This window comes from Anser anser (assembly GCF_964211835.1).
Source record: "Anser anser genome assembly, chromosome: 10".
NCBI lineage: Eukaryota > Metazoa > Chordata > Aves > Anseriformes > Anatidae > Anser > Anser anser.
The window spans coordinates 247,565-265,379 of record NC_139730.1 but is presented as its reverse complement, the minus strand read 5'-3'; the positions used below and the strand labels follow the sequence as shown (position 1 = coordinate 265,379).

Sequence of the window (17,815 nt, the reverse complement as noted above, 5' to 3'; positions counted from 1 at the left end):
ATGGGGTCTGCACAGTGTGCTGTGCCTTGGTTGGAAATCCATCCAGTACTTCACAACTCGGGTTTCCCAGCATTTGAATGGACTATTATTTGTTGCTGTGTCTGAGTGCCTTTCTTACTGGGATCACAATGAACACAACACCCGCATGTGACGAGATGGGGAGGTAACTAAGGTTATAATTTGTGGCATCGGGGAAAACAGGAGATTGATTCATTTGGATTTTTGTTCAGTTCTGAGGCAAGGAGAATGGCCTAGCAAATCAGGGTGTAAAGATGTTATCCAATGCACAGACCTGTTGGAACCCCCTGAATACTGTTGTATTGAGACCATTAGGTACGCCAGCTTTCTGTGCTGTTTTGCGGAGTGTAAGAGAAAACACTAGTTGCTTTTCACCTCTTTAGGGAGCTCCCTAGCAAACAACAGGCTGTGTGATAGAGGCAAGGAGGATGAACTGGAAGGATTTTTTAAACCCTGCTGCACAAGCCTGAGTGCTGGCTACCTGTGGATCCCAGAATAAGCTCATGGTGTTTGGCACAAGACGGATATGGATACCAAGAAAGCCACTTGAAAAGGCCAGCTAGGGCTCTGGCTGATTTTCTTCCACAACTGTGCAAGCATTGTGGGCTGAAGGCAGTACTGATTCTCAGGGAAATCTGTCAGACTGCTTGCTCTGTGCTCAGCTGGGAACAGGACAGATTCTGCTCAGTCCTGGTGCAGCACTGCCTTTCTCCATAGGCTGTGTAGTGGGACTGTGCCTGCAACCGGCTACTTGCAGTCAAGGTCCACAGCAGACACCTACTGCTTTAGCCTAAATTCTGCAACAAGGTTTCTGTGTGCTTAGGTGCAGCTGTGCACTCAAGTACTTAAAAGTCAGACTTACTTAACTAATATGTGACTAACATAATGCAGAATTATTCATCTTGATGGTGCATTTCATTTTTCATATTTCATAGTGTGCTATGGCACCCTGTGCTACAAGTGCCCTGCCACAATAATAAGAAGAAGTTGGGGGGGTTGGAAAAACAAATAGGAGTTGGACATTTATCTTCTGGGGAAGGTGGTTTGGAATGTGAAATAAGCCCTTAATCTGTTTGTTCTGCTCAAACAAGTACCAATGAAATGATGAACATCGGCATTTAAAACAAACATCACTAGAACTGACTGCAGTAAGTGACATAGCAGCTACTGCAGTCTCTCGGGAGTACACTTGTATCAAGGCTTTTTTCGCAGTCAGGCTAATAATCTTTAAAAAGTCTTCAGATTCTGAAGCATGTCTTTGCATGAACTCTGACAATTTTTCATGATTGTGATGCTTCAGGATATGATACATGGCTTATAGCACTTCATCAAAGACTTGCTCAAGTGAAGTTTAAGTGGCCCTTATGTCTTTTTGCTTGGGACTGAAAAGAGGGTTAAGCAAGACCTCAGTGGAGAGTTGTGTCCCAAGCTCAGGTTGAGGGAAGGTCCGCTGATGGTGATGCTTTGAAGTTGGTTTGTCTGAAGCCAGTGGTCCCGTAGCCTGTGTTGCAGCACCATTGAAATTGATGTCCTGATAAAGGACTGGTGTCCTGGGCAAGATTGAGGTGGTTACTAGCTGACTGACTGCAGCACCAGGACTCAGACACTTCTCAGAGGATGCACTTGTAGGGAAGCTTTGCCATCTAACTGTTGAGTTTAAAGAGGGAAAAAAAAACAATTTGTAGGGCTATTACGTTGCAAAGAGAAATTGCAGCAACCTTTAGAGTTGTTTTAAATATATTATGTGGGCAAGTCAGTTGGTGTAAATAGAGAAATACAACGTGGGGTGTGGCAGCATAAATTGGTAAGTCCCCTAACCTTGGTGTACAGTGATAGGCATACATACTAGGTGGAATGGATGCATGAAACATGAAATAGAAATGACATCCTCAGTTCCTAAATAGTAGCAAAAGATATGATTGGCTGGGCTCTCACACCAAGTCATACATACAGGTGGTCTAGACCATTCTTTCCCATGATAGGCTGGGGGAAGAGTGACTGGAAAGCTGCCTGGCGGAGCTGTGTGCTCAGGTGGCCAAGAAGGCCAACAGCATCCTGGCTTGTATCAGAAATAGTGTGGCCAGCAGGGCTAGGGAAGTGATTGTTCCTCTCTACTCAGCTCTGGCGAGTCCACACTTTGAATACTGTGTTCAGTTTTGGGCCCTTCACTACAAGAGGGGTGTGCCCAGAGAAGGGCAGCGAAGCTGCTGAAGGGTCTAGAGAACAAGTCTTATGAGTAGCAGCTGAGGGAGCTGGGGTTGTTCAGCCTAGAGAAAAGGAGGCTCAGGGAGAGACCTTATCATGCTCTACAGTTACCTTGAAGGAGGCTATAGCGAGGTGGGGAATGGTCTCTTCTCCCAGACACCAAGTGATAATACAAGAGGAAATGGCCTTTAGTTGTGCCAGGGGGGGTTTGGGTTGGATATTAAGAAAAATTTCTTCACTGAGAGGGTTGTGAAGTATTGGAACAGACTGCCCAAGGAAGTAGTTGAGCCACCATCCCTGGAGGTCTTCAAAAAAAAACCATGTAGAAGTAGTGCTTAGCGACATGGTTTAACGGTGATCTTGGTAGTTCTAGGTTAAAGGTTTGACTGGGTGATCTTAGAAGTCTTTTCCAACCTAAATGATTCTGTGATAGCCAAGGAATTCCCAGAGTGGGAATAAACCGAAGTTTTCATCCTTTTGGGTTTTTGTTTTTTTTGAGCATATGGAGAGTAATCCGTGTGTTTTAAAACTCAACTGTTTGTGCCCCATTAGATGCACAGAGCCTATCCTTGCACTCACTGTCTTTCTGATGTTTGATTTCTGTAAGAGACCTTGGTCTGATTTGCTCCATGGCTCTAAGAGAAGCCTGAGGACCAGTGTGACAAGTGTATCCCAAAACGTCTTCCGTATCGAAATGCTTTGAGCAACAGAACTGCAGAGGCATGCCTTCATGGGTGTTCTGTTTGTTCCCTAATTAGTTAGTTGATTAAGCTTTTAAATTCTCAAATAGCTGTGTTTAACTTGCATTAAGAGGATGTTTTGAGCTGCTCTTTCCAGTGCCACAGCTTTTCAGTTCCTCTGAAGGTTCCGCGTGTTTTCCTTGGGCAGAGGTGAATTCTGAGGACTATGGTTCCAGGTTTTCAGGGTATTCTGTAGTGCTGCTGATTGCTTGGTAATGTGCTTTTGTAGTTGCAAGCATGGCCTACTTGCCTCTTTCACTGGACTGAGCCTGGCTTTCCATCAAGATGGCTGGAAGTGTGGTGGGAAGGAGTGTGACTGAGGAGTCACTCCAGGGAGCCACTGGTAGGACAGTGCAAGGAAAGTGGAGAGCTGACAGTGTCCAAGGAACCTCAGAGCTTCAGTCAAACCTGTGGGCAGAAAATGCCTGGGGTGCTACAGTAATGCCAGTGGAAGCATGTGTTACGGGGGTCAAGCCAGAAGGTGAACTTGAAAGGGTAGTTGCAAGCATATGAAGGCTGGGGGATCCTTAGAGGTAGGCTGTTAACTGAGATGATCTGTTTTTATTTCCTCAGAGCTCTTGTCTATGCCAGCCGTAAAACGATTTTCTGTGTCGTTTGCAAAGCATCCGACTAATGGTACGTTTGCTTCCTTGATTTGACGTTCCCTCACACTTCTAACCCCGTGCTCACATTCAGTTCTCCTCTCTGCACATGCTCTCCTTTCAGCCACCTTGTGTTTTTTTGCCTGTCTGTGTACCTGGTGTCCAAACATGCTTCACCTTTCCCCATTGTCTCATTGTGACTAACTTGTTCACTCATCTGCTGTTACTGCACAATGGTTCCTGTGCTGTTTGTGGGAGATCTGTCAGGATGCTTTCCCTCCCAGGCATTTGTGTGAAAAAGCAACAGCAGTGGCTTTGTGAAGGGACTCCTAAAGCAGCCTTTAATTCCACTGCTGATGTTAAGGCCTTCTCTTGTGCTGCCTTGCAGGGGGTGGAGAGAATGCTCTTGGATTTGAGGGTGTGTGGGGATATCTACTCCATATCCTAAAAGCACTGCATCTTAGGTCTTCAGTTTCTACAGAGCGGTTCTTAAGGATCAAAACAAGGATAGCCTGGAGCTACACGTGTCACCTTGAAAAGTGCAGTCTGCGTGCGAGAGCAGGAGGTGCTTGCAGCATTCCCTCTGCACATTGTATTCCTTAGCACAGTGGTCTTAGGAGGCCATGAAGTTACTGGTACCCCTATTTGCAAACTTGTTTGTTATGGTGGTCCCTTGGTTACTCCAAGCATGGTGGTGCTGGTGGGAGTAGTCTCACCTTTCCTGATGACATTATCCTGGAAATGGTGTCTCTCCAGAAGTTTCATCTGCTGATGGTGTACAGTGCTGGCTTGGGCCTGGCGTCATCCCAAACTAGGAGGGGATCAGCAACGTGCCACGCAGGGTGATGTGACCATATTCACTCCTGTTGTGCTAGTAGCTATGAAGAGGCTTGGTAAGGAAAGATATCTGACTGTGCTTATATTTACTCACCATCTCTGCTTCATATTGGTAGTAACCTAACACCTGAACTGTGAGTCTTTTGAGATTAAAGACCACTACATGGGTTGTAGCAGATGCCTTGAGCTACTGTTTATTATAGCTTACACTTAAACTTTTGAAAAGGTTTGTTTCATAGCACCACTCCTACCCATACCTCATGGCTCCTGCTGTTGAGACGAGTTAGATCCAAAGCACATCACTGAATGATACCAGGTTAAGTATTTCTGTCTTAAGTGGTCATGGCTGCTTCTGGAATCTTGTTGCTTAGTAAATATGAAGAAATTCTGCTCTCTGTGATCTGGAAGATGAAGGGAAGTCTAGAAGACTGTTACAAAGACCAAAGTTCTGGGAAAGATGAAAGAGGAAGGGACGACTAACTGTGGCTTTGTTTCACATATCTAAAGGGAACCTATTTTCTCTTTGCTTGATTTTGTTTTTCCTAGAGTGGCCAACTGCTCAATTTGTATGTGTGGAAATCATCTGAGAAAACGTGGTGTATGTCAGCAGGATGTGTCATTCTATCTTGCCAACAAAACTTGTACCAAGTACCAGTCTTTTCCAAGCCACAGTGTAAAGCACCTGCCCCCTACAAAAATACAATAAAACGAAACTGGGCATCAGATTTTCTTAAGAACCCAATGAATATTTCTAATGGTAAAGTGATTCTTAATCAAGAAGACAAAGACAGAGGTCCAGCAGGTCTGAACTTGAAGTTAAGCATCTTTGGTCTACACGTAACACTGTTTTTAACTGCAAGGACATTTAGCTGCATGAACCACTTGCCTGAGGACGCAAAAGTTATTCGTAGTCCTAAATCTTTTTTTTTGTTTTGTTTTGTTTTCTTAAGAGCTGCCTCAACTTGGTGAGATGGGATGGGGGAACTAGAGCCGTGGCCAAGCACAGTTTCAAGCCAGATGTTATATGACCTGATCTCATGAGTCTTGGGAGCACAATATGAGTCCTGAGGCTGCACAGATGGAGAAGACAGGCCTGTAGGCTAGTATCTTGACTGCCATACAATAGCAAGGACATCACAAAAGATTGCACAGGGCTGTTTTGAGAGTCTAGAGAGGGAAGGTCAGCACTTCTGTTTTTCTACACACACTAACAATATGTTCTCAGTCAAGCCCTGCTGTCCCCACAGTGTATCTTGCACAGCCTCCAGTCATTTGGTGCCAGGTCATTTGTTCTCTTCCATGTGCTGAAGTGACTGGCTGCATTTGGATGCAGGACTTTGTGCTTTGTTGGCAGTCTGGAGTTCTTGTCTCCTCTGGGAGGGTGAGTCTGGGCCTGTCTTTCTTATACTGCTGAACCTGAACTGTATTGGACTTGGAATATGTCGTGGAATTTATTCATTTGTCAGACTTTCACTTAAAAAGGTGAAGCCTTGCTGTTCTGCTTGTGGTGGGACTGCCCATGTGCTGCAGTTGTGTTTGGCAGAGGCTGGGCCAGGTGGGAGTCTGCCCTGCTGCATTAAGATTTGGGGTATGTAGCACTGAGGGTATTCCTGGTCTGCTTACTGTGGGAGGGACTGGGCTGCACAGTGCGATGAGGGTCGTCTCCCATGCAGCAGCCCCAGTGCTGGCAGCTCCGCTCCATTCCCCACATCTCTACATTTTTTCTGTTTCTCAGCTGCGCCTCCCCACTCCTCTCACTCTTTATGGCCCCCTTTCCTCCAGATGCGTTTGAGCACCACCACGTTGCCCAGTTGCTGCGCCGTTTTTCCTCTGACTATGCCACGAGCCGGAACATCTCGCTGGATGCCACTCTAGCCCATCACCTCCAGCAGTGCTCCTACCACCTGCGCCTCTTCAGGAGCTGGCTGATCTCAGGGCAGGATGACTTGGAGTGTCTTTACGGTACTGCACGCTGCAGCTGCCTTGGTCCCGTGCTCTTGTAGCTGAGTAGGGACCACTGTCTGCTTGGAAATGCAAAGTATGCTTTGCTTCTAAAAAAGGAAAGCCTTTCCCTCACTGCATCCCTTAAATCTCTGGGTGGCTGTTGCAGCAAGGCGTGTGGGCTGTTGCACCCAGCAGTTTTGGAGCTTTAGGAAGTTGCCTTTTCATGTGGAGCCGGTGCTCTTTGTGCAGCTCTAACTCTGCTCTTTCCATCCTAGGCAATTATTCATTGCCTCCTTCCTTTAGCCAGGGTAAGCCCATAAGCTTTCTTCAAGTAAAATGCTGTGCTTCTACCAGTGTGATGCCCTGCTGACATGATATGCCTGTCCAGGTCTCAGCAGGGGGCTCCTTGGTGTCCCATTATTAGTGGAGGAACCAAAATGAATAAGAGTGTGGGAAGAAGGATTAAGGGTGCACTGCAGCTGCTCACATGCAGAGTGAACTTGCTCTGGAAATTCAGGGAAAGTGACTGCTTGTGGGACTGTGTTACTTATAGAGAGACCAAGTTAAGCTAGAGTAGACACTGAGCCTCTGTTTGTCTGCATTGCATGGCATCTGTTCTGCCTGTTAGGATGTTTGCAGCGTGTCATGTGTCTGGTGGGAAGATGTAGGTGATTTCAGTATTGAATCCAGATGTTATAAATCAAAGTCTGCTACTGTTTCTTGGGTGTTTGTCAGCATCTAGCATGGGTGGGAAGTCTGATGCGTTGACGTCTCCCTGCTCCTGAGAAAAGTAAAAAGATTCATCTCTGAGAGGGGCAGCTAGCTAGGGCTGGCTGTTAATGTTCACCCTGCACCATAAAACCTGCTTGGTGCATGTGGCTTGCTGAGCTGTGTGGTGTGATGCATGGACTTCCTTTTTCATTCAGACCCATAGGTGGAAGGAGTAGGGTAGACGTAGTATAGCTTTTCATGTAGTGAAGCACCAGGATCAAGCAATTTTCAGAGCCTGGAAAAGAGTTTTTCATATTTGGTCTATTTTTTTCTTGATATGGCCCTTTCTGTAAAGTAGGCAATTTGGAGATGGCAGTTGCTTTTCATCTATAATTAGGACAATCCTTGGTCTCCTAGCAACAAATACTAAAGAGGATCAGAACTGCTTGAAGGGATGAAATGCTGGCACAAAGCAGACTGTTCCAAAGCCAAAGCTGAGTTTCCCCTGCTGCAGATCTCGACCATCTCCTGTGAGCTCCTGGAGAGAGAGGAAATGAACTCAGCGCTTTGGGCAGTGACACTCCAAATATTGCAGCCTGATGCTGGGTTGTGCCACCTATCCTAATGCAGCCAAGCTATGAGCTATGCGCATCAACATAGTAGCTTTCCTATGTGGAAATTAGATCTCTGCGCTCATCAAGTTCTTTTTTTCTGCTGTTTTCCCAGTCTGACTGTCATCCAGCCCACAGTTAATTAACATGTTTGGAATTCCTGCTGGGGTTCTTCCTTGAGAAGTTTCTCCTGTCTCTGTAGCTGACAGTCCTACTTCCCCCCTTTGTAAAAACTATGTACTCCTATCAACTTTTTCTCATCTCTCAACTGTACTTCTGTCCACACAAAAAAATTAAAAGATATAAACAGGGAGTTGAAAGTGTGTTTCTAGCATCTGTGGTTGGAGAGATCAGTGGTGAAGCCTTGAAGCGATTGGTCTGGGAACATGTGCTCATCTAGTTAGGAAAAGGAAGAGTGTGAAGTGAGTTTGTGTTGGTAATGAATTACAGCGGTAGTAAGGGCAAAGGTCAGCTGTGAAGAAGCACAGAAGGACCATGTGATAATGAGTGACTGGGCAGTAAAACAGCAGGTGATGTTCACTCTAAATAAATTTAGAATAACAGGGGGAAACTGACCCAAATTCATACGTAAAATGATGGGCTCAGAGCTAACCATCACCACCAGGAAGGATATGGAAAAGGTAGAAAGTCTGGGAAGAGTGATTTTGATAGTAGTCTGGGTGGTCTGGAGAGGGGTGGTAGGGATCTGCAGTTCAGTCTCTGCTCCAGTACAAGAACTATGAGGTTTCTAATAGACTAAGTAGGAGGCATATCATACAGAAGTGATTTTTTTTCTTACACAGAGTGGAACTCCTCACAGCACTGCATGGGGGTGTTAAAGGCTTAACTGAGTTTAAGGGGAGACTGGAGAATGTTGTGGAAGAGACACGTCAGGTTCAGAACAGTTCTGAGCTGCAGGTCTCTGGAGGTTGGGGGAGTGCTTGGGGAAGGAGTTGCTACGTGCTGTCATGTGTCATACTGCCATCGTGAATATCCACTTCTGGCACTGTGGGCAGAGAGATGCTGAACTAGAATAGACATTCAGGCTGACTGCACAGGGTTAAATTTAGAAAGGCTGCTTAGCAGAAGTCCTTCATGTACGTATGTACATGAAAAATGTATTTCATGTATGTATTATGTACACATATATAAACACATACAGATATACGTGCCGTATTGAAGCTCCCCAACACAGTATAGCTTGACTGACCAGGCATTTGGAGGGGGAACTTGCTGAGTGTGCTTTCTCCCATCCCCTTCAGAATCTGTGCTAAGACTGGGGCGAGTGCTTCTTTACTCCGGAAGAGCTGACATACAGACCTTTGGCATAGAGACCATTTGGGGATGTATCGGTGCCATTGGTCCGCCTTCTGCTTTCTGGATCTCCGTTACAAAGGAATAGGTACTCCTTCCACTCCAACGTAAATTTCACAACTGGAGACACGCATAGTAACTTGGTAACTTCTGCTTATCAAAGTATGTATACTAATGTTCAGAACTCTCAGACAAAAATATAATCCTCAAAAAGGGTTGCTTTGGACCAAAAGAATTCTCACCTGAGCCTTCTCTGGCCTCTGTCTTTGTTGGCTGACAGCAGCCTGGATGCTTTCTACTCACCAGCCTGTTGGAGCAGCCAGTGCCTTCTCTCTTTTAAGTAGCTCACTCTGTTAGTGCAGATGCTTGCCATATTTGGGACCTCAGCTCAATCTTCAAGCTGAGGAACATGCCATTTGGACTACTTGAAAACTGCTTCTGTGACATAGCCACGAATTCTGCTGGCTCCCAGGTGAGCTGATGAATTACCAGTTCTGAGGGGTAATCGCACAGGTGCCGATTTCATTCTGTGAGGAAATGCATTCCATATAAACTCAACTTTCCAAATTCATATCAAACAGTAGACTTTCTGCTGGTCTCTTTGGGGCACACATAGAATTTAGGAAACTTTGTGTTACCTTGAGTCAAATCAGATGCTTCCACTTAATGAGATGGTGTTGATTTAATCAAGGTTTTACCCTTTTATTTGTCCTTGTAGACTGGGATATCTGTAGTAATCAAGAAGATGCTTGTGAATTCAAGGTCTTGTTTTCTGTCTTATTCCTCCCTTCTCCCATTACATAGACCTCAGGGTGACTGGAGGAGATACAGCTCGATAGATGAAAAGTACCTGTTAGATCTGCAGTGAAAGGGCAGTAGAGTAATACAGCATGGAAGGTTCATTTGGTGATCTGTGATGTATTTGCCTGGAGTTCAGGCCACGTAATTGTAAAGTAGGTGTTGGCTGCTTCAGAATTCATCATTATGTTCATACAAAAGGTGGTGCTTCTTGACCCTTTCTTTGGGGTCATCTGCTAACTGTTCACAAGAGTTGCATCTGTGTTCCTACTGCCTGCTGGAATCTCCTAGAAATCTGGGATTCTCTGGTTTAAATGGAAGACTTGAGACAGGTACAGGTCTCCATTGGCTTTATGTAGTGTAGTGTGCTTGGTAATCTCTGCAAAAGGGTCTTTATACCCAAGTCATCGTTTTATTAGAGTCTTTTAAAACATTGTGTGTTGGTACTGGGCAGCTCTGAAAGCCCTACTCTAAGATGAGAGTCACACCCTCCTTCAGCAATTGGAAGACTTCTTCATAAACTGTAATTATACAGAGTAGATGCTCTGACAGTGTGTGGTGATGTGCACATGTGCCAAGAAACTGCCGGGGGAGAGCTCAAACGGGAATGTTGTTCCCATTTTGCACATTACTCAGCTGTAATGTGACGGGGCTTTCAGCTTTGGCATCAGCATAGCTGGGAGAATTGCAACAGGACTTGTAATCCTCTAGGTGGGTTGTACCTCCGAGTGCTCTTACCTGTAGAACTGTTGGGGCAGTACTGTGCTCTCTGCTGCTGTGTCAGGCTGCTCCTGTGTTATCGTTCAGATTCCTCCACATCACATGCAGTCTCTTTGGACATCCAAAGTAATGCAGACTCCTCTGTCTTGAGTATCTGAAGGTTTTTCCCATTACCAAATCTTGTTTAATCAACTCTTAACAGCCAATTTCTTTTATTTTACTGAACAGAAAATTGAGAGCCATAGCCACGCTGTGCTCCTTGCCCAGAGGAGATTACAGCTGAGCCTGTGAGTTGTTTCTAGCTACTCTGGTCTGCAGAGCCCAGACATGTGCCTCTTTCTGCAGGCAGGTCTAACTGGAGGAAGCAGATTGCCCTCTGCATCCCTAGTGTAGCTAGTGTAGACAAACATGAATTAAATGAAAAATGGCTGTGGGCTGCTGTTCGACTTTGGTATAAAATGAATGAAATTCTGTTCACTTTCTTGTGCCATTGTCCCCATCACAAACTCCTGCCCAGCAGGCTCCAAGAAAAAGAGTTTCAGGAAGTATCATCGGAAGCTGAGCTGTCAGCACTGAGTAGCTGTCAAATCGGAAAGGTTCATGTGTTTTCCACTCCTGCTTTGTTTATTTGTTGTCTCTTCCCCAGGGTGCCAGTTCTTTGCTAAGCATATGTTGTGCAACAGTGGTCAGAGCCTTTGCTTGGGACTCTTACTACTGTTGTGATATAAGAACTACAGTCTATAACAATAACTTCTGCTTGAAACTGCTGTTGTTGGCCTCTCCACAGCAAAGCGGCAGGTAAAGAGAAGTGTGCAGGGCAGTGGGCTGCCATATGTAAATGAGAGGACTTGCTTGAAAATTGTAAATGTAGTGCTTCACCTTAAGAATGGAAACTTCCACCTTTTCCTCCACTTCCTTGAGAGCAGTGAGATTATGTATTGCTGAACAGATCTGTGCTAGCAGGCAATTGGCACTTCTGGGATCTAGGTGTATTGTTTCACATCGGTGGTGTCGGTGTCACGTTTCCTTTGACATTGGATATTTGACTTCTTCTCTTTGCTAGAGGCATGCCCATGCACTCACATCCCTGTCGATGCCTCCAGCGTATCTTGTAACAACATTGCTTTGCCCTATGTTATATTTAATCTTCTTCCCTTTTTCTTTGGAGACCTAGATAGCTGAGCAGGCTTTGGCCTCTCTTAAAACAGGTTCTGTTGTGAACTGACATTAGCCTCTCCTGTGCTGCTCCAACACCATCTCCACTCTGCTGGTCTTTAAGTCTTCACCTCACCCTTTTCCTTTAGATCTGTCTCCAGGATGCTTTTGAGAAAATAATAAACAATCTTCCTTATTCAGCCTTTCTGCTCAAAGGATTTCTCAGCAAGGGACAGAAGACAATGGTGTTTTTTCTGTCTTACATTCCTTTGTTCCAGCCAAAGATTTGTTATCCTTATGTCTTGAATTAATGTTTATAGGCTCTTTGTGGCATAGGTAACCTCTCTGGGCTGGCTGGAGGGTTCTTTATCTCCAGTAGCTGTTATGATGGCAGTGAATGTCTCTGCAGCACTGCAAACTGGTGATGATCTGGTCTGTAGCCTCCTTGTATTGCATGTAGATTCACTCTAAATACCATCTGCTGGCTCGCACTCCTTGCCTCTTGCAGAACTGGGTTAGGTGAGTGTGTCTGAGCAGAGAGTGTCCAATGAAACCTGGAAGTGATTGGAACAATGTCTACTTTTAGCAGATACTCCAGCTACTCTTGATTTTCTCCTTAGCAGGTGCTGTCAAGCTGCATGGACCAGTTTTAGCCTGTCTGTGTGCTGGGCAGCAGTCCTGACACAGTAGTGCATCAAAAGCTGTTGCACTTTTTGCTTTTCGAAGTGATTTTTCCTTACCTGTAGGAACAGATACGATTCCTTCACAGTTTTTTTTTTTTTCTGGTCTTCTCAGAGGGAGCTTGGGGAGTCACAGAACGGGAAGCCTAAGCTTAAGTGTAGAGGTCTTTAAACACCAGAGGCAGAGGAGGAGGAGGCATTCCCATATGTCCAGAGCCTCATTTGTTTCTTCCTTGCTCCTCTGACAGATTCAGGTTGGCTTGGTGCCCCAAAGTGTTGCCAAGAAGCTTGGATGAAGAGGGAGACGCTTTGCCATAATACTCTGCTGGCTTGAATAGCAAAGAATTTCTTGTCAGTGGCTGTGATGTAGCTTAGCTCTAAGCAAGTGTCTGTTAAATGTTGAGATACCTATTTCTGGTAATCCTGGGTTTGCTGGAAATGCAGTCTTTTTATGGAGACAAATAATTCAAACTGTTGCCCAGCCCTTCCTTGGGGGAGAGTTCTGTCCGGTGTATACTGGAGGGCCTGCTGTGGGAGAGGGAGGTTCTTTTGCCACTCCATGCATTGGTAGCAGTGCGCTCTAGCTCACTGATGGTGAGAGGGTGGACTGTGTCCCAGGCTAGAGTATCACTAATGGCAGGAGTCTTCATGGAAATTCTGTTAACTTCACTCAAATTATCTTTAGCTTCTGCAAACTGTGGGGAACTATGCCGAGTTCTCTGTCATAAGCAGATATTTTAGCGAAAAGGTCACGAATATCGCAGCAAAGACAGTTGCTGCTAGATATGGTTCCTTCTCCTTCTCCTCCTTTTGCGTGTGCCTGGATGCTTGCTTTCAGGTCTGTTACTGCATGTGATTGCCTAATGGTGATTTTCTTGACCTAGAAAAGGTGACTTTAGGCCTGAGCGTGGCTGTTGTTTGATTCCCAGACTGCCAAACTCCTTAAGCCATGAGCAGTCCTGCATGGATTTGGGTTGCTGTTTGCTCAATTTATTTTCTGATTGGGTTTCTTTCCAGGTTTTGAAGGCTGTTCCATGGTTCCTACCATTTATCCCCTGGAGACCCTGCACAACTCCCTCTCTTTGCGACAGGTCAATGAGTTCCTGACGGCTGTGTGCAGGAGTTGCAGTGAGTCACATGTCCAGTCTACTGCAGGTACTGATGAGGTGGGCTTGTTTCTGGGTAGGGCAGAGCAGAGCTGAGGCAAGCAGTCAGTTAAGGCCTTCTGGTCTTTCACATTTTTGGGGCAGATCAGTCTGACAGGACTGGCAATAATTGATCAGTCAGGTCTTTCTGCAGCTGATAAATACAGTGATGTGGATACAAACTCCAGCTGGGCAAACCTGAGGGTTGGATTCCCAGGGGCTGGGGGCAAGCATGGCTCTGAATATGCACTCTTAAGCTCTTCCCTGAATGCCTGCTAGTGGCTACTGGGCTATGTAGACTGGTTTGACCCATTGTGGCCATTCCTTTATCTCTCTGTCTGAATATTACTGATCTGTATGTTTTTTTTTCTTGTTTTTTTTTTTTCTCTTGAAGCTTTGTTTGATTCGATGATTGGCAACCAGATACCAGGGGACCCCTTTATGTCTCAGCGAATCCTGTCATCATCCTCTTTCCCATTGCGCCAGCGTTCGGATAAGCCCCCTTGGTGTGAGTGTGCTTGCTTCTTGATTGGGGATGAAGAGGGGAGCAGAGGGTGCCAAATGCTGAAAGCCAAGTATTGGCATTCAGGGTGTTTATGCTTTGGCCTTGAAGGAACAGAAACAGAAAGGGGAAAGAAGTCTCATGCCCTGTAGGAAAGCTACCAAAGAAAGATGGGAAAAGGAACTCTTTATATATAGCATTGTATATCACAGGGAAATCTGCTGTTGGATAGATGCTGTCTCTCCAGGCATCCTCTACTGAGTGCAATAGGACATAGCCTGAATGCACTTCATTTTTAACTCAAGTTCTGTGCTTCTCTGTGACGTGTCCAACTCAGTGTCAGCATGTGGAAGCACCTTCCATACCCCATCAAACACATACATGCCTCACCCAGAACTCCACACTGGACAGCCTGTCATTTAATTCTTCACTTACGGGCTTTTCTGTAGCTCCTGAGCCTCACTTGCCACAGTCTCTGCAGAGGTGGTGACTGTTGTTAATTACCTTTGCAGATCTGGCTGGAACTCAAAGGGGAAAGGCTTATCAAACAGTTTCACAGCAAATGCGTTAATAACACAAGTCAGTGTTGCCACTGAAAGGGCAGTTCCGCTCTTCTTGCTGTACACTCCTTGTTCCAGGAGTAGTGTGTATTGAGCTGTGTAGGAAGCAAGGCCAAGAAACTGATCTGGTGTACAGCAGTTGTTTAATCCTCTCCCATTCATTGGACTAGATATAATCTAAATCTCTTCTCTAGTTTCACTCAAACAATGAAAACAAACAACAACAAAAGAAACAAAACAAAGCCAAACATGAGTGGTGAAGTAATATTTCTTCTTCCAGTGGCAACTGTAGTTCAACATTCAGGGATTTTGTGCTTCAGGAACCAAGGGCAGCAAAGTTAAAGATAAGTGTCGCATAATAACGAAGGAATGAAAGAAACTGCTTTTCAGCTCAAAGCCCAACATCAGATTTCACATGTGATGTGTTGGCATTATAGATCAACTGTATGACAAGATGTAAGTGTGGTGTTTGTGCTTGTGTTTTCATCAGCTGAGCTGCCAGAAGCACACCTAACAGCAGCTGCAAGCGCCTAGGAGGGTGCATGGCATGTAGGTGACCCTCACCCATTGCTTGTAGAACTGTGGGACTGCAACAGCTTGGGTTTGCTCAGGCTTTGGGCTGGGGAAATATCAACTACATGTTTAAGATTTCTCTTCCTCTTTACAGACAGCAGTGGCCCCTCCAGTACTGTCTCCAGTGCAGGCCCGTCCTCCCCAACCTCTTTGGACAGCTGTGCTCGTTTCAGCTTCACCGAGAAACTTTCCATCAGTCCCCCAAAAAGCGAGGAGCAGCTAAATAGCCAGTCCCCTGAGCAAGGAGAGAGAGAGCCTGACAGAGGAGGGCTTGATGTGGAGGTAGGGGTGTCTGGGTTGTCAGTGGCCGAGCCAAGTGCCCCAGAAACGCTGACCTGGAGTGAGGGCACAGAGCCAGGCGGGGTCCTGGAGCCGTGCGAGAAGGAGCTGGCTGACAAGAACTCTAACCCAGAGAAGAAAAGTGTGCTGGCACTGGATGAAGAATCATCATCTGGGGAAATGCTAGACCCAAGTAAAACAGGGAAACTAAAGTGTCAAGCAGAGTCTGAGATAAGGCCAGCTGGAGAGAGAGTGGAGCCAGGTGAAGGGTATTTAGGGGAAATGACTGGCTTGAGTCAGTCAGGACTGTCCAAGAACGAATATGAAGACGAGTTGCTGGGAGAGGTGTTGGACCCAGAGCATATGGGCAAGGAGCCACTGGGGGACAGCGCTCTGTCAGGCCAGCTTCTGTCTGGTCAGCCATGCCAGGAGCAGCCACTGCCTCCTGAGACAAGCATGAAGGGGCTGCAGCCAATGTGTCAGGAGGGTCAGCAGAACTAGCTGCTAACTGGACAGTACACTGCAAGCGCTTCTAGCCTGGAGGCAGCCCAACTTCCTGCACAACACTTCATGCAGCTGGCTGTCCGCAGCACAGAACAAGCCATATCCCAAGGCCACAAGACTCTGGGATGTGGAAGAGTCTGCTCCGCTCCTACACAAGCCAGCTCTTTGCCAACCAGCAAGAGATAACACCCCATCTGCCTCGTTAAACAAACAACAAATGCAGTCTCAGTTACTGGCACAGCACCTCCATGGAGTAGGGATGTGGCGCTGCATCGGTGCAGGGTGTCCCCAGGGCTGTTCTTGCTGGGACAGCAGAGTTAGAGGATTGGTAGAGTCAAGGCTTTTGGGGTGGTATGTCCAGAGGGGACAAATGCTCCCTGGAGATTTGTTGGCCCACAGCCTTCAGAGAAAGGCATTCTGGGTCCAAAGTAATTGGGTTCTTCACAACCACCAACCTCCTCTGTTCCTTCCTTCCTCTCTCGATGCGCACCATTGGCCACCAAAAACAGATCCAGAGAGTCCATGTTGGGAAGAATAGGAAAAGGAGAAAGCATTCTGAATGAGCATGGAAAAGAATTTAATGGGAGGAACAGGTTCAAGACTGCCACTTGCAAGAAGAACTCTCTCTGGTGTGGACTTGAATATTTTTCTGCTGGGCTGGAGCAGGCAGGCAGGAGCCTGGAGATCCAGCCTGAGAGGGGTATACAGGGAGGACACACGGGTTTTTCTAGTCCCCAGGGGTCAGGCAAGGTAAAGTTCTGAAGTCTTGGTGACAGAAATTAAGAGAAACTGCTATTTGAGCAAATCAGGATTGTTAGAAACCAATAAGGAGAAATCTTTATTATATATAAAATGAAAAGTATTTAATACATATTTATGTAAATGACCTGCAAGCACAAGCCTGCGGGCAACATTGACACAGGTTTCCCTGCTACATCCTTAGTGCAGGTCAGGACTGTGCTTCCTGCACCTCCTGCATTTATGGACAAGTCTGTGTGTTCGTCTGTAGCTAGGATCTATGTTTTTGTGAAGCTGTGCCCAAAGATCTCTGCGCTGTGTTGTGATGATGTACGTTCACAGTAAATCTCTGCTGTGGGTCTGGTGTCTGCCTTTGATGCTGACTAGTGCAGCAGTGTGCGTGTGCCAGAGCTTGCAGATGCGCAGGGCAGCTAGCACTGCTTGTTCTTGTTCAACCTGAAGGAATGAGGAACTGTGGCCAAGACTAGTTACAAATGAAGTGAGTGCACAGGCATGGGGCTTTGCTCAAGAAGGCCAGATACTTTTTTTCCTCTGAAGAAGAACTGGTCATACTGAGGAAGAGGTCATGGCTTCCCAGGGCCCATGATGGTTTGCTGTAGGACGGGAGCTCTGGTCTAAACATTTTCTTCAGTTCCAAGCACGTCCTGCATACCATGTCCTCTTTCCTGTGCCTGATAAAGCCTCCCTGCGAGTTTGGATATTTGAGTATGGTGATGTCTACTTGTACCTGAAATGCAGCAGTCTTACAGCAGCTTTGAGTGCAGCACTGTGCCAAGAGGAAACCCAGCTCCCCTTTCTACAGGTTTGGGTGCTGGGGTCTGGGAAAAGGGCCTTCCACATGCTGCACGAAAGCTCTCTGGCTTCTATTGGCAACCCTGAAGTCAAGAGTGGCCAACCAGCTACCCTGGCCTGTCTGACTGAGGCTGCCAGGCTTCAGTGCACCATGGCCCCAGGAGCTGGCCATGGGAAAGCTGGCAGCAGAGCAGCTCTCCAGACCCCACGGGCCCTCGGGCGATGCCCAAGCACCAATCCTGTTGTGTGGCCCCACCGCAGCCCTCCCCAGGCTTGCGCATGGTCCTGCCACTGCCAGCACCTCGCTCCAACAGCCGAGGCCCTGCTGGGGCCTGGCTTCTGCCAGGAACCGTTGGTTCCTGAGGA

General features: G+C 46.5%; 1 protein-coding gene across 12 annotated transcripts in view; it reads left to right on the top strand.

The window, feature by feature from the left end:
- Positions 1-17,000, top strand: part of PPIP5K1 (diphosphoinositol pentakisphosphate kinase 1) — a 52,668-nt gene extending 35,668 nt beyond the window's left edge. For 5 of the 12 annotated variants that reach the window (XM_083850199.1, XM_083850201.1, XM_083850202.1 and 2 more), the window contains 5 exons: positions 3,537-3,599; positions 6,185-6,364; positions 13,353-13,490; positions 13,875-13,988; positions 15,210-17,000. In XM_083850199.1, coding sequence (XP_083706325.1) covers positions 3,537-3,599; positions 6,185-6,364; positions 13,353-13,490; positions 13,875-13,988; positions 15,210-15,895 — 1,181 coding nt within the window. In that variant the 3' untranslated portion in view covers positions 15,896-17,000. Of the gene's footprint in view, positions 1-3,536; positions 3,600-6,184; positions 6,365-13,352; positions 13,491-13,874; positions 13,989-14,822; positions 15,001-15,032; positions 15,092-15,209 lie in introns of those variants that run through there. The other 7 variants (XM_083850206.1, XM_083850196.1, XM_083850205.1 and 4 more) reach the window with 4 other exon arrangements.
- Positions 17,001-17,815: the final 815 nt, after the last annotated feature.